General features: G+C 37.5%; 1 protein-coding gene across 3 annotated transcripts in view; it reads right to left on the bottom strand.

Moving 5' to 3' along the window:
* STRN (striatin) overlaps positions 1-12,936 on the bottom strand; it is a 123,217-nt gene that overhangs the window by 34,952 nt on the left and 75,329 nt on the right. For 2 of the 3 annotated variants that reach the window (XM_054474891.2, XM_054474892.2), the window contains 2 exons: positions 7,930-8,040; positions 5,132-5,275 (listed from right to left, as the gene is read on the bottom strand). In XM_054474891.2, coding sequence (XP_054330866.1) covers positions 5,132-5,275; positions 7,930-8,040 — 255 coding nt within the window. Of the gene's footprint in view, positions 1-5,131; positions 5,276-5,719; positions 5,807-7,929; positions 8,041-12,936 lie in introns of all 3 variants that reach the window. The other variant, XM_063648814.1, reaches the window with a different exon arrangement.

The following is a 12,936-nucleotide window of genomic DNA, read 5'->3' as shown; positions in this document are numbered from 1 at the left end:
CTCTGTCACCCAGGCTGGAGTGCAGTGGCGACATCTTGGCTCACTGCAACCTCCACCACCTGGGTTCAAGAAATTCTCCTGCCTCAGCCTCCCAAGTAGCTGGGATTACAGGTGCGTGCCACCACATCTGGCTAACTTTTGTATTTTTAGTAGAGATGCGGTTTCACCATGTTGGCCGGGCTGGTCGTGAACTCCTGACCTCAAGTGATCCACCTGCTTTGGCCTCCCAAAGTGCTGGGATTACAGGCGTGAGCCACTGCACCCGGTAAAGAAAATTTTTTTATTTGTTTATTTGTTTTTTAGATGGAGTCATGCTCTGTGGCCCAGGCTGGAGTGCAATGGCGTGATCTCAGCTTACTGAAACCGCCTCCTGGGTTCAAGCAATTCTCCTGCCTCAGCCTCCCAAGTAGCTGGGATTACAGGCGCCCGCCACCATGCCTGGCTAATTTTTGTATTCTTAGTAGAGATGGGGTTTCCCCATGTTGACCAGGCTGATTTCAAATTCTGATCTCAAGTGATCCACCCGCCTTGGCCTCCCAAAGTGCTGGGGATACAGGCGTGAGCCACCACGCCCAGCAAGAAAATTTTTTAAAGTGTCCATTTGAACATTTTCATTAGCTGTGAACTGTGCTTCAAAGATGTCAGTTTTACTTTGTGAATAACCTGAAATATCCTATTTTGTAACATTTTGAACAATCCAATTCCTTCAACAACCATCATAGAAAAATCAGTTAAAAGCAAAATGTCAAATTAAAATAATGATTTTATTTAATTTGGTCAATAACAAAATGTCACTCTTTATAAATGCAAATTGTTCTGACAAACGTCAGAGATAGTCTTTCAGTAGTTTCCTAGAGGTGGTTACATATGACAAACATTTGTGAGTCAATAAGATGAATTTAGTAGTTCAAACCCTAGCTGCTAAAGGGGTAAATTAATTTTCTTAAAAGAAACAAGTCAACTGTATTGACTAGTGCATGTACAAGACATTTTTCAGTTTTATATTCAATCATGTCTAATAATAAATACTCATTGAATAAATGAAAGAATTGGCCAGGCTCGGAGGCTCATGACTGTAATCTTAGTGCTTTGGGATACCAAGGTGAGAGGACCCTTTGCGGCCAGGCGTCTGAGACCAGCCTGGGCGACAGGGCGAGACCCCTATCTCTTAAAAAAAAAAAAAAAAAAAAAAGTCTGAGACAGGGGTCTCACTCTGTCACCCAGGCTGGAGTGCAGTGGTGTGATCTCAGCTCACTGCAATGTACGCCTCCCAGGTTCAAGCAAATTCTCCTGTCTCAGCCTCCCAATTAGCTGAGATTACAGGCACCTGCCACCATTCCTGGCTAATTTTTGTATTTTTAGTTGAGATGGGGTTTTGCCACGTTGGCCAGGCTGGTCTCAAACTCTTGACCTCAAGCGATCTCCCCACCTTGACCTCCCAAAGTGTTGGGATTACAGGCATGAGCTATCATGCCCAGCCTCTACAAAATTTTTTTTAACAATTAACCAAGCACGGTGGTGCATGCCTCTAGTCCTAGCTACCTGGAAGGCTTGAGGCAGGAGGATCTCTTGAGCCCAGGAGTTTGAGGCTACAGTGAGCTATGACTGTACCACTGCACTCCAACCTAGGCGACAGAGTAAGACCATGTCTTTAAAAAAAATTTAAAAACAGTTACTTGCTTTTAAAAACAGTAGTGACAAACTCTTAAAATCCTCATCAGAACAAAATAGAGCATAAATCAAGACATTATCAAACCACCATACAATACAGTAGCAAAAATAAACATAGGTTTTACCCAAAATACCATATATCATCCAAGAAGTTCAAACAACTCTAAACATTTACTAATGAAGAATAGGAATTGTTTAAGTTAGAACAGCAATTTTCAGGTCAAAAATATCAGTTGAATGACTCATGTGAGACTATGATGGTAGGTCTTCAGCAAGGTGTTTTTTGTTTGATTTGTTCTAATTTCTAACATTTCCAGATAACTTTGTTCAGGTGTAAAAGACTAAGATTCCTAGGATAGACCATATACATTATGTAAGCTAATTCTAACTACTGCTCTACAAATGGCCAAGTAAAACCTGAAAACAAGGTAACAACTCCTTCCTTACATACCAGTGGACAGCCAGGACACTCCAGGACTGAAGAGGCAGAGCAATAATAAGCATCACTGTTACCTGATTGTTCCTAAGGAGCCTTAGAACTTAAGACTATAGGTCACATTTCCAGCTGGCAACTAAACCTTCCTAGCCCTAATCAGCTTTTACCAAAACACAAAACAAAACAAAACCCTGTGTCTTTTAAGTGTGACACTGCCTTCTGATTTTTTTTTTTTTAAGACAGAATCTCACTCTGTCACCCAGACTGGAGTGCAGTGGTGTGATGTCAGCTCACTGCAACCTCCGCCTCCTGGGTTCAAGTGATTCTCCTGCCTCAGCCTTCCAAGGAGCTGGGACTACAGGCACAAGCCACCATGTCCAGCTAATTTTTGTATTTTTATTTGAGACAGGGTTTCGCCATGTTGGCCAGGCTGGTCTTGAATTTCTGGCCTCAAGTGATCTGCCCACCTCAGCCTCCCAAAGTGCTGGGATTACAGGTGTGAGCAACTAAACTGCACCTGGCCCTGCCTTCTGAATTATTAAAATAAAAATAAAGTAACAAAATTATAAAGCACGCACAGCATATGAAAGTTCTTTCTGAAAGTGGACTGAAGACCAAGAAGTATCAGTTATAGACAATTAAATATACAATCTATCTCTTAAATGTTTTTTCTATTTCTGAAAAACCTGCACTGAAGGGGAAGGCTTAGGACCACTGCTGCAGATATTAAGTTAAACAAACATTCAATGCTTGAGTTTTAAAGTTCCTCACTATGTTTTTTATCAAGGACATCTTCTGTGGCTTATATAATGCTTTTGTACATCTGTCATTTAGTAAATAGTATACATCCTACCTCTATTATTAGAATTCTGCATAATTCATGTATGGCCCAAGATGAAATCTGATAAACTTTTTGAATTATGAGAATAAGAGAAAAACTAACTTTTCTCCTTATCGAGACCTGATCTTGGGATAAATGCAACTGATTAGAAGTCTCATACCTATAACGTCAACAGAATGCATCTCCTAGTGATCAACATACCTACTGAGGACCATGACCTCACATCTGTAATTCAAAGGACATCAAATAAATTTTACATCTAGAGTGTGATGTGTTGATTCTTTGTATGGGTAATAAATTCCAAGTATGCTATAATTGACTCTAACGAATGATTAACCATGTACTGGTCAAAAATTTCACTGAAGAAGTATTCCAATCGTGAAAATCTATATACATCTAAATCATATCAGTTTATGTCTCTCTAAAATGTAATTTATTAAAAAAACAAGAAAAAACATATGATTATGCTATGGCTTTTTCTCAGGCTCTGTTGATCAATAAATAATAATTTGAAGAGACTGCAAATACAGTATTTAAATTCAGGATTGATTTTTTTAAATAAGTATTTTAAAATATACATTAACCATAATTACTTTTATGTCATGCTGAATTTTCAGCTAATATAAATATTTGATTGTTTTAAGAGACAGGGTCTCAGTATGTCACCCAGGCTGGAGTGCAGTAGCTATTCACTGACTCAATCATCACGCACTACAGTCTCAAACTCCTGAACTGGGGCTGGGCGCAGTGGCTCATGCCTGTAATCTCAGCACTTTGGGAGGCCGAGACAGCTGGATCACTTGAGCCCAGGAGTTTGAGATCAGCCTGAACAACATGGCAAAACCATGTCTCTACAAAAAGCATACAAAAAAATTATCTGGGCATGGTGGCATGTGCCTATAGTCCTAGCTACTCAGGAGGCTGAGGTGGAAGTATCACCTGAGCCTGAGAGGTCAAGGTTGTGGTGAGCTGTGATTGCGCCACTGCACGCTAACCTGAGTGACAGAGTGACAGCCTGTCTCCAAAAACAAACAAAAAACAAAACAAACCTCCTGGGCTCAAGTGATCCTCCCACCTCAGCCTCCCAAGAAACCACCAGGCTCAGCTTAAATATGTACTTTAAAATCAATTTCCACATACAAGCATTTTACACATTTATAAATAGATAAATCAGACCTTGTGTCTAAAAGAAAGAACTGTTTATATACCATAAGATTACACTGCAAAAGACTAAAAATAACGTAATATTCAAAAGGAAAAGTTTCGTATCAAGTCTACAATATAATATACAATCTTAAAATTATCATTATGAAAATCATTTGTATGATTTTAAGAACACAAAATAGAATTATTATACATGATGTAGAATAATGCATATTTTTATATAGGTATATTCTATACCTGTATAAAAAGTATATACATGTGAGGCCAGGCATGGTGGCTCATGCCTGTAATCCCAGCACTTTGGGAGGCCAAGATGGGGAGATCACTTGAGGTCAGGAATTCGAGGCCAGCCTGGCCAACATGGCAAAACCCCATCTCTACTAAAAATACAAAAAAATTAGCTAGGCTTGGTGGCAGGTGCCTGTAATCCCAGCTACTCAGGAGGCTAGGGCAAGAGAATCACTTCAACCTGGGAGGTGGAGGTTGTAGTGAGCCAAGGTCGTGCCACTGCACTCCAGCCTGGGCGACAGAGAGAGACTCCATCTCAAAAAACAAAAAAAAAAGTATATACATGTGAACCAAGACGGAAAGGGAACAAGTTAAAATAGCAGCATATGTGACTAGACTTTTAGGTGACTTTATCCCCTTTTTCAATTATCATTAATAAATTGCTTAAATATTTATATGAGTTTCAAAGTAAACATTTACTACCAATTTATAGACTGTTAATTTTCCCAATGTTGGAATGGTATATATAGGGCCATGGGCATCAGTGGAGCCAGCGGATATTTTAAACCAGAATTTAGAGTTCGTTTTTAAGTGTATGCACCTTCTCAAGTCTTGAAGATTGAAGTTGGAATCAAACTCCCTTGAATGTAAGAAAGCTTGCATTTGGGGAAAACTATGCAGATCAAACATCTGCAGAATAAAGTTCTCTCTGATAGGAGAGGCCTTTCTAATGAATGAATTAGATATACATCCAAGTGTATTTTGTGCTCCAGAGTATATTAAATACTTACCTTCATCTGCCCTATTAATTTCATGTTCAGGAAGCCTGGAGCTGCTGGGTCTGGAAGGTGAACCCACAGATGGCTGCAATGAAGGAAGTTCATCAACATCTCTCAAATTAGCAAGCATATCTTGTAGTTTTGACCTATTGGGCCCTAGCCAATAAAAGGGGGGGTGGGAGGAGACAAAAAAGAGAAAAGAGAATTATCCAGCTGCATCAAAATGGTATTATAAGCCTTATTTTCCATCCATCAATATTTACCTTTAAAAATATTCTACTAGATTAATAAGAATTATTTTCAAGTTTTCAAATTACTGTAAAAGTTTATTTCTTGAAAAGAAATACACTTTTTAAATTAAGCAAATGGGATATCACTATTTACATAAAAAAGAATGCTCGTGTGCAGTTAGACCATGAAAAATAACATTCTTTAACCACTGAATATTGCTCTAAATGCAGCCAGATACAGATTGTGAGCCTACCGTGCACTGAATTAAACAGTAACATCCCTGTCTGTTTAAATTAAGTTGCATTAATTGCCTTACATCCTGAAGCTATGGTACCCGAGGTGAAGTCTCATGCCCTACCGATTACTTACCTAAACTTTGATTCTTCATTCTCCCACATCCCTGTTTTGACTGTTTTATATAGGATAGAGGCTGAAACAGATCTTCAGTAGTTTTTCCTGTTATAAGTTTAATTAAGAATGGGAAAATCTTACCCAAAGTCTGTTATGGTTTGTTCCTATACCAGCAAAGAATACAACTATTTTTAAGCAATTTTAACTAATGCCTAGAAATGTATTTCAAGATGGTATGATTGGAGTACATGATTTGACTGGAAATATCTCTACCAGACCACATTGAAAAGACTCAAACTTTTCCAACGAGTGCTAGTTCAATTAAAAAAAAAAAAACTTTATGGTGGTTTACAAGTCAATGCTTTATATATCAATCCAAAGCATGGCTTCAGTTCTATTTTTATCCTAAGTCTTTACTTGTTCCTAGATTGCTAGTTTATCAAGATAACATGAACTGAAGACATTAAACAAAATGTGCTGAAATGTGTAGTCCCTCTCTCTTCAATGAAAGATGTTAAAATTTCTCCCTTACAGTGTTATTTTTCTTCACCATACTAAAAAAACCATGTGCTAGATTGTCTGAACACACTGTAATCCCCTGATTTAAGAAATCCAATTGCTTCTATTAGTAGGAATATCGTTCCAGTCAAATGGTGCAGTTTCAGTTAAGTGCTAAATTCCAACTACAGCAATGCCTTGATATTTGACAAGAACTGAATAATCAATGGAAAAGTAGATGGATTGTGCATAAGTCCTGGTTACCTTTCCAAATATAAAAGGATCTTTTATATTTCAAGACATTAATTTTTGTAGCATAATGACCTAAAGAAATATATCAACATTAAGTTAATCTGGAAATTATTTCTCACATATGACATTCAAATTTTCCTCAAAATTTCAGTTTAACTGGTTTTTTGTCATGACTCTCAAAAGCCAAGACAAATCATCTCCCTATGCTTGTTAAGATTAAATTGTCTATCAGTAAGTATATTTGGCTAAAAGGTATAAAATGTGCTTATGTTTTAATATTAATTTTTCTCATTCTGATTTAATCTATATTGAGATAGCATTACAACATCATCTCTCATTATGTAATGGTTTAACATCAATAACAGACACTGACTTTTTATCAAATCAAGCTAAACGCTTGTAATTTCTAAAATATTTTAAATAAAGGTTTAAATGCTTTTAAGTAATAAAGTTTAAAAGAATGTCCTAACAGGAATGACTGGTCTTTAATAAGCTTTAGCATCACTACAGAGAGAGATAAAGAAAAAGCATACCTTTCCAGTCTTTCGCAACTTTAAAATACATTTCTCGCTAAGTTAGATTTTAATCTCACTTTATACTACCTTAATATCTCAAATAATCAAATTCCTATTACCATAAAAGGGAGGCCCATATTGTCAATGAGGGTAGAAACACAAGGAGGTAATTTAGCCGTGTTCCCCTAAGAAGATGATTTAAGACTGTTTTCAGGAATGGTTTGCAAGGTTTTGTATTTCCATTTTACATTCTTAACTAGATCCATTGCTAAACAATTTGCATAATGAAATAATTAAACATATATGATTCACAGGGCTAGAAATTTCCTTTTGGATTTTGTTTTTGATGTGGCACATATTAAAAAGGAAAAAAGGTCATTGGTAATAATGTTATCAATAAAATTGGCCAAAAATGTTTAAATAGAAAATAAATATTTTTAGAAGTTATATATTTGACTCTGTGCCCTGTATAGCATATAGTGGTATGAGCAAATGAATTGCATGTTATGAACACATAGAATATTCAGGGGTAGAAATTAACTTTCTTTCTGTCACCAATGTCTAAAATTATAAGCAATAATTTTGGTGGATTGCCAGAGGGTCACACTAAATGAGTTATAAATTGTCACTGAAAAAGAAAAACATTGTTATAATTAAGCATAGGTACTTTTAAAAACCAAATTATCACTGTGTTTGCATACATAGCCCAACACTCATGAGGCTCTGGATTTATTATTGGGATATAGTATATGTGATTCCATAAGTACATGTGGGTTGTTTTCTTTTAAGTTCATAATTAAATAGCTAATCATTTAATTTCAACCCCTGAGAGCAGGTGAAAAGGAAAGAGGTCAGGAGCAGAAATGAAAAAGAGTAAGTAGTTTTAGGAAAACATTGAAAAAAAAACTGGGAGATGTAAAGACGCAAGATTTATGATTTACAGATACAATGTTTTCCACTTACTCTTCACCCCCTTTTTCCCCTTTCTCTCCTTTTTGTATTGTTCCTTGAGTTTGGTAATTACTCCCTGGTCCACATTCCAGGCTTCAGGCATGAGACACTGGTCTTCCTTTTCTAAACAGAGTGAAACAAATGAAACAGCCTTTTTCAATAAAATACTGAACACTGAGTCAATATGTCTGAATGACATAACCACCATTTTCGTTATAGTATCACTAACTTAAAAAAACTCAGTTTATTCATTATATATAAGTCACACAAAAAAATATAATCACTAAGAAGAAATGTCAGTGCAATTTCCTAGAATCAGTTTCTCTTGAAAGACACACACACACACACACACACACACATACACACACACACACACCTGGAAGATTTTAGTGATTTTTTAGTAAATTAAGCCCAAACACTTTACAATCAAGAACTTCTTGGCCAGGTGGGGTGGCTCACGCCTGTAATTCCAGCACTTTAGGAGGCCGAGGCGGGTGGATCACATGAGGTCAGGAGTTCGAGACCAGCCTGACCAACATGGTGAAACCCCATTTCTAGTTAAAAAAAAAAAATACAAAATTAGCCAGGCATGGTACCTCACGCCTGTAATCCCAGCTACTTGGGAGGCTGAGGCAGGAGACTCGCCTGAACCCGGGAGGCGGAGGTTGCAATGAGCCGAGATTGTGCCATTGCACTCCCGCCTGGGCAGCAGAGCAAAACTCTGTCACAAAAAAAAAACAACAACAAAAAACAGAACTTCTCGTTTTCAGAATTCCACCAGGACTAACACAAAAAGACACTTTGCATTAATTTATGTGATGAGAGAAAATTATTATTTAGGGATTGTACAAAATAAACTCCAATGATCTTTTAAAGAATTTTATATTTTTGCTATGTGTTCATTTTGCTATGTGTTCATTAATAAGTGATAATTTTTATTTTACAGGCTTAATACATAGCATTTGTTAAAATTTATTAATCAACCTTCATTTAAAATTTACAACTTAAATGATGTTAGTTTATAAATTCTTAAAACAGGAAACTGAGCTTCTAGTAGTAAAGAAAATCAATAATCAATTGTCACTATTTCAAGAGAAGAAAATTTAAAGACTGTTATGTATTTATATTTACTATAAAACAATGTAAATACTATATAATGCTATGTAAATGTTAACTCAGAATGCTAGCTTGAACCCAAGACTGATATATCCAACTGTTCATTCTACATTTCCATTAGGAAGTCTAACAGATACCTCTAAGCAAACATATAAAACCAAACACCCAACCTCTCTCACCATCCAATCTCTTCCATCCAAAGGGTTCCCCACCTTATTTGATGACAATTCCATACGTGCACTTGCTCAGAGCAAAACCCATTCTTTCCCACTCCACACTAAATGTATCAGGGAAAACCATTTTCTCTGCCTTCACAAATATTCAGAATCTGGCTTCTCAGCACATCTACTACTACTCTGACCACTATGATCTCTTGCTAGGATTACTGCAATAATTGTTTCCCCTTCCTCAAGTCTATTATCAACACTGGTTTCCCTGTGTAGTCTATTCTCAATGTAGCAGCCAGAGATGGTTTAAAATAAAAGATCATGTCACCCTTCTTGCTCAAATCCCTCCCATGGCTCCCCATCTCACCACTGGTCTACATGGCCCAACATGATCTGGTCATTTCTTACTACATTCTCCCTAGAATCACTCTGCTCTAGCCACTCTGGCTCCCTTAAATTTCTCAGGCATGCCAGGGATGCTGCTATCTTAGGGCATTTGTGTTGGCTTTCTTCTTCCTAAACACTTCTTCCCCAGATGGCCAATTCCCTCATCACGTCTTTTACTCAGTTGTTACACCTTCTCAATGGGGCTTATCATGGCCACTTTATTTTATGGGTTTTTAATTTATATATATGTGTGTGTGTGTGTGTGTGTGTGTGTGCGCGCGTGTGTATTTATCCATTTATTTTTGAGGCAGAATCTCACTCTATCAAACCAGCTGGGGTGCACTGTCACAATCTCAACTCACTGCAGCCTTGACCTCCTGGGCTGAAGCGATCCTCCCACCTCTGCCCCGCAAGTAGCTGGGACAACAGGTGTGTACCACCATGCCCGGCTAATTTTTAAAAAATTTTTTGTAGAGATGAGGTCTCACTATGTTGCCCAGGCTGGTCTCAAACTCCTGAGCTCAAGCAATCTTCCCACCTCAGCCTCCCAAAGTACTGGGATTACAGGCATGAGCCACTGCACTCAGCTAACCACTCTATTTTGAATTGTAACCTGCCTTCTCTACCCCACACTGACCCCAGCTCTCTCTATCTCCCTTACTCTGTACTTTTTCTACTTTCTATAGCATTTATCACCTTCTGACATACTACATCCTCTTAGTTGAATGTAAGCACCAGAAGAATAAGGATCTTCACCTAGAAAACCCAGCAAATAGAAAGCACTTGATCAATATTTGTTGAATGAATGAGCCGAGTAAACCAAAGTGAATCATAATAAACAGAAATCTGTTTTTAATAATTTGAGTTTCAATCCAGTTTAGAAAACTGTTTCCTGGGCCTCTGAATATAATACTATTAAAAATCATTTTAAACAACATTTTTATATACTTAACTATAATCTATCAATAGGAGAAACATTCTTTATTTTCCCAGAAAGACATAACAATTAAAAATGTTAATTTTCATCAATCAGGTCTTAATAATAAATTAAACTAGATGGCTTTTGGGTCCCCAGAATGTCTTCAGGTTTTTGAAGTTAAAATGTAGCCTTATAATCTTACTAGACTCATAAAAACAATAGCAATCATGGACGATGTATGGTAAAATCTTTTTGCTTGCCAGAATCTAACCAGATTCTCAACCTAAGCATATTCCTTTTTTTTCTTTTTTTTTGGGGGTGGGGGGGAGTAGAGTAGAAGAGAGATGGAGAGAACCCTTAAAATGGTTTAAACGTTCACTCAATTAGACAAGATTTGCAATCTAGTTTTGTTAATTTGTTAAAAGTGAACCCTTTGAATCTGATTTATAGAATCCTAAAACATACAGGTCAAACTACTAGTAAAGAAACCTCCAGGAAACTGAAAGATTCCATTTACTCATGCTCACTAACAGAACTACCCAGCACACTACTAAAGGAGACAACTCAGTTGTGAGAACAGTCACGCATGTGACTCATATAATAGGCTAGGTAAAATGTACACACATGTATCACATAATACACTGAGCTATGACTCATACGTTAAAATAAAGGAAGTTACACAAGGAACAGTGCAGCTGTCCTCGGAGAAAAACCAATCTCCGGTACCCTTGCAATATGATTCACAATTAAAATGACCAACTATATCTATGCAGATGTGTGATTCCTCAGAGAAAGACCTCAGTGTGGCACAGTAGGTGCAGCTATGTTGGTGGACTTGCCTAAAATATGAGTAACTTGATAACACAAGCTCAGTAGGGAATAAGGCAGAATAAAGGCCTGTTTCACTTTAACTTCCCCTTGGTTTCCAGACTTGTTTTCTTGAAAGAAAAGCCAGTCACTAGGTAGCCATTGTATTCTTCAATGACTAAATAAGTATCTTTTATTTACTACAAAAAAAGGAAAAGAAGTGCCACTGGTACCATGACAAAGTCCCTGAAGGTAATGGCAAATTTACATGGTTTAAGCAAAAGTAAAGGCATATGAAAAATCTATTGTGTGCTATGGTTATAAAGTTACTATTGTCAATATTATCACTGCACCAGAAAACTTTTTTTTTTTTTTTTTTTGAGACAGAGTCTCACTCTGTCGCCCAGGCTGGAGTGCAATGGCGCCATCTCGGCTCACTGCAACCTCTGCCTCCTAGGTTCAAGTGATTCTCCTGCCTCAGCCTCCCGAGTAGCTGGGATTTCAGGCACCCGCCCCAATGCCCAGCTAATTTTCATATTTTTAGTAGAGATGGGGTTTCACCAGGTTGGCCAGGCTAGTCTCAAACTCCTGACCTCAGGTGATCCACCCGCCTCGGCCTCCCAAAGTGCTGGGATTACAGGGGTGAGCCACCGCGCCCGGCCCAGAAAACTATTTTTTAACGATTCTTGGGCAAATGAACCTACCAAATCATTCTAGAAAGTAATTTTCAACTGAACACTAAGGACAAAAAGAAGTCAGCTGGACTTAGAAGTATAATCAGTTTCTTCCTCTCATAGGGAGCTCCAACATAAAAGCAAAATAATACACTACAGGTGACTATCCCTTACCCGAAATGCTTGGGACTAGAAGTATTTCGGATTTCAAATTATTTTGGATTTTGGAATATTTGTATTATACTGGTTCAGCACCCCCCAATCCAAAAATCCAAAATCCAAAATGCTCCAATGCATATTTTCTTTAAATATCATGTCAGTGCTCAAAAAGTTTCAGAATTTGGAGCATTTCAGATTTCGAATTTCACATCAGGGATAGACAGACAGCCTTACTTAAGTAACTTACTTAACACCTCAACAAGAGGAGTCATTAAAAGATTCAACAAATGGGCTGGGCCTGGTGGCTCATACCTGTAATCCCAGCACTTTGGGAGGCCAAGGCAGGCAGATCATTTGAGGTCAGGAGTTCAAGACCAGCCTGACCAACATGGTGAAACCCTGTCTCTACTAAAAATACAAAAATTAGCTGGGCTAATTCAAGAACTGCTTGAATCCAGAAGGCAGAGATTGCAGTGAGCCAAGATTGCACCACTGCACTCTAGCCTGGGCAACAGAGTGAGACTCTGTCAAAAAAAAAAAAAAAGATTCAACAAATGCCCTTATTATAATGGTTTCTGATAAGTAAGTGGGGGTTGAAGACTCTGTCAAAAAAAAAAAAAAAAGATTCAACAAATGCCCTTATTATAATGGTTTCTGATAAGTAAGTGGGGTTGAAGTCTACTTTGAATGCAAGGCAGAAAAATTGGCAACACAACATAATATCTCTTCTAGACCTTGTGCTATTGGGATTGTTCAATATTTACAGAGGAAGAATATTTCCTTGAGGTAA

This window comes from Pongo pygmaeus, chromosome 12 (assembly GCF_028885625.2).
Source record: "Pongo pygmaeus isolate AG05252 chromosome 12, NHGRI_mPonPyg2-v2.0_pri, whole genome shotgun sequence".
NCBI lineage: Eukaryota > Metazoa > Chordata > Mammalia > Primates > Hominidae > Pongo > Pongo pygmaeus.
This window is presented reverse-complemented; position numbering and strand designations above follow the sequence as displayed.